The following is a 2788-nucleotide window of genomic DNA, read 5'->3' on the forward strand; positions in this document are numbered from 1 at the left end:
AAAACTCTCTGACCCCAGTCCTGTCCCATCTTGAGCTTGAGAAAAAAAAAACAAGTTGGTTTTTAAAGATCCCGAAGGAAGCAGAGATTTGGAAACTCAGGCCGTCCGTTTTGCCTTCGTCCCCTGCAGAGGGGGGTCTGTGGTGACGCCCCAGCGAGGAAGGGCCTGGGCACGTGGAGCCTAGGGAGGGAGGAGAAGGGGGGGGATTCACCCCAGCAGCTGCGCAGCCAGTGGAAGCCCCGCCTGCCCCTCAGGCTCTGCTGCCCGCCAGCGTCCAGCCCTCCAGGTCTCCACCTGAAACGTGCCTGCCCCCGGGCGCCCCCAGACGCCCCCACGCACCCCCAGGCACCTCCACTCGGGTGCCCTGTCTGGGCTCCCACAGCAAACAGACACCCACACTCCACGTTCTGGAGCCTCCAGCTTCCCCCCAAAGTCGGGGCAGGGCGGATTCTGCGGGGAGCCCGCCTGGCTGCCCCTCGGTGCGGTGGGCGACCTGGGCTGTCCCCACACAGCGTGCAGTGTCTGCCCCCTCGGGGAGGGGTGTGCTCCCGCACTTGGTCGGCACCTCCTCCCCCTGTGAAGTTCGGGGGTGGCCACGCGGCTTGATCTGGCAAAGAAAACACGAGTGGGAGAGACTTGTCTTGGGAGAGGGGGCCGGCCGTCTCCCCGCTGCCGTGGAGACAGGGATGCTCAGCGCCGGGGCGGCCCAGCCCAGGTGTCGGGGTGTCGGGGGGACAGTGGGTGTGAGTGAGAAACGCTGCCGGTTCTGGGCCTCGGGGACGTCTGTGGTCCGCCCGTGTGACGGTGTCCGCGCTGACAGACCCAGGGAGGGTGTGCCCCCTCCCTGCTCTGCGGGGGCAACGGGTGCCCCTCGGAGGTGGAGCGGCTGCTCACGGTCACCAGCCCGTGAGTGACAAGGCCGACATGGGCCGACCCCCCCTGGCCCTCGACTCCACGCGGGACCCCGGGAGCTAAGGGTGGGGGCGGCGGGATGGGCTGGCTGCTCTGAGTTTCTTGGGGGAGAAGCAGGCGCCTTTCTCGTGGCGTGGCCCCCGTGGGGTGGAGAAGGGGTGTTTCTCCAAAGGGGAGACATCAGGTCGGTCTCCAGAGTTCTCTGCAGCAGGGATGCCGGGGACAGCCACATCCTCATGACCTTCAAGGTGAAGGTCGCGCCCCTGAATTCCACGCCAGCCTGTCCTTGACCTTGTGTGACGGGGACCCAGAGGTGCCCTCCTGCAGGCAGCACGCCCTCCCAGAGAACCATTCCCGAGGGGGTGGACGGCTGGGGGTGGCCGGGGCGAGGCCGGCCCCCACGAGTCCTCACACCTCTGGGCGTGAAGCCGGAAAGTGCACCTACGTCTTCAGGGCGTCCTGAAGGAGCAAACCTACTCGCAGAAACTTCTAGAGCACGTGGCTGCCGGCGGGTCTGTGCCGCGGGAGGCTCTGGGAGCCGGCTGGGAGGGGAGGGTCCCTTTCCCGGTCTGGGCCTCGGTGTCCCCGTTCATGAAGGGAAGACGCGGCCCTCCTCCTCTGGGTGGCTGCGCTGACCCGCAGCTGGACCCCCGGGGGGGGCCCTCTGCCTGCACCCCCACCCCACGCCCGTCGCCCACCAACCCTCGGAACATTCGGTGCCGTGAGTCACTGCAGGGTTTGCGTGCTGGCCCGAGGGCCCGTCTCGTTCTGGGAATGTGGGGCACCCCTGGAAACCGTCTGAGAGTTGTGGAACTTGGAGGCCACGGCTACTGCGCTTGTGGTTTGAGACGGGAGCCGGAGGAGTTCCGATTCTGGGAAAGTTGGCCGTGACTAAGTCCTATCTGCAGCTGGACAGGACCCGCCCCCTCGTCCCCCCTCCCCCCCCCAGACAGAGCAGAGAGGGATGCCGCTCCCCGGCTTCCAGAGCAGCACCCCCCTCCCCACGCCCTGTCACCACGTCTGGGTGGGCCCCCCGCCGTCGGCTTGGATTCCGCCACTTTTTCCAACCCCGAAGCGTGATTCACATCCCAGGCCGGCGTGCGGAATTCCTGAGCGCTGAGGGCTGAGGGGGCCGTCTGTGCTCCTGAGAGAGGCTCCCCGGCCCCCCGTCTGTGGGGGCAGCGCGGAGAGGGGGCTGGGGCTGGGGCTGGGGCCGGTGCCCGCCAGGGCGGGGCTGGGGGCGGCGGGGCGGTGGTCTCGGCGGGCTCTGCGGGTGCACGCACTGATTTCATCGGAGGGCCCTGTAGCTGTCTGTGCTCCCAGGGCAGATCACAGTGGGTGCTATTGTCCCTGGTGACAAAGATCAAGGCCCAGCCCTTGTCCCCACCACGGCTGCTTTTCTTCTTCGAGGAAGAGAGTGCCACCCTTGTCCGGGCCGTGGACGCCGCCGCAGCCCCCGGAAGGAGTCCCTGTTCCCGCAGACCCCGGCTGGTGGCGGTCCGATCGCCCCGCGCCCACGGAAACATCGCTTTTCCCGAGCCTTTCATCCCGAGTGCCCCCGCCGCCCCCGGGAGCAGAGCGATGGGAGATACAGCCGCATGGAGGCGGCGGGCTCCTTGGGCCTCGGAGGAGCTGCCGGGGGCGAGACAAGGCGGCCATTGTGCGGCCTCCAGGGGCAGCCTCTGCTCTCCCACGGGGTGCGCGGCAGAGGGCCGGCCACGGGGGCCGGCGGGGGGCGCTGCCCCGTGGGAACGGAGCGTGGCTGGCCTTCCGCCGGTGCGTGAGGGGCCGACCTCGGCGGGAGCGTGTGGGCACCGCCGGGCGAAGGCTATCTCCCCGAGACACCAGCGTTCCTCGGGACCAGACTCCAGGCCGT

The 2788-nt window shown here is 68.6% G+C and overlaps 1 protein-coding gene across 1 annotated transcript in view; it reads right to left on the reverse strand.

Moving 5' to 3' along the window:
* The window catches only part of LOC114490261 (collagen alpha-1(V) chain-like), a gene marked incomplete at its 3' end in the record, with an annotated part of 30359 nt that extends 27788 nt beyond the window's left edge, over positions 1-2571 (reverse strand). The window contains exon 1 of the mRNA XM_028504213.2: positions 2300-2571. Within this exon, the coding sequence (XP_028360014.2) occupies positions 2300-2571 (272 nt within the window). The remainder of the gene's footprint in view (positions 1-2299) is intronic.
* Positions 2572-2788: the final 217 nt, after the last annotated feature.

The sequence above is a fragment of the Phyllostomus discolor genome, unplaced genomic scaffold (genome assembly GCF_004126475.2).
Source record: "Phyllostomus discolor isolate MPI-MPIP mPhyDis1 unplaced genomic scaffold, mPhyDis1.pri.v3 mPhyDis1_scaffold_57, whole genome shotgun sequence".
Classification (NCBI taxonomy): domain Eukaryota; kingdom Metazoa; phylum Chordata; class Mammalia; order Chiroptera; family Phyllostomidae; genus Phyllostomus; species Phyllostomus discolor.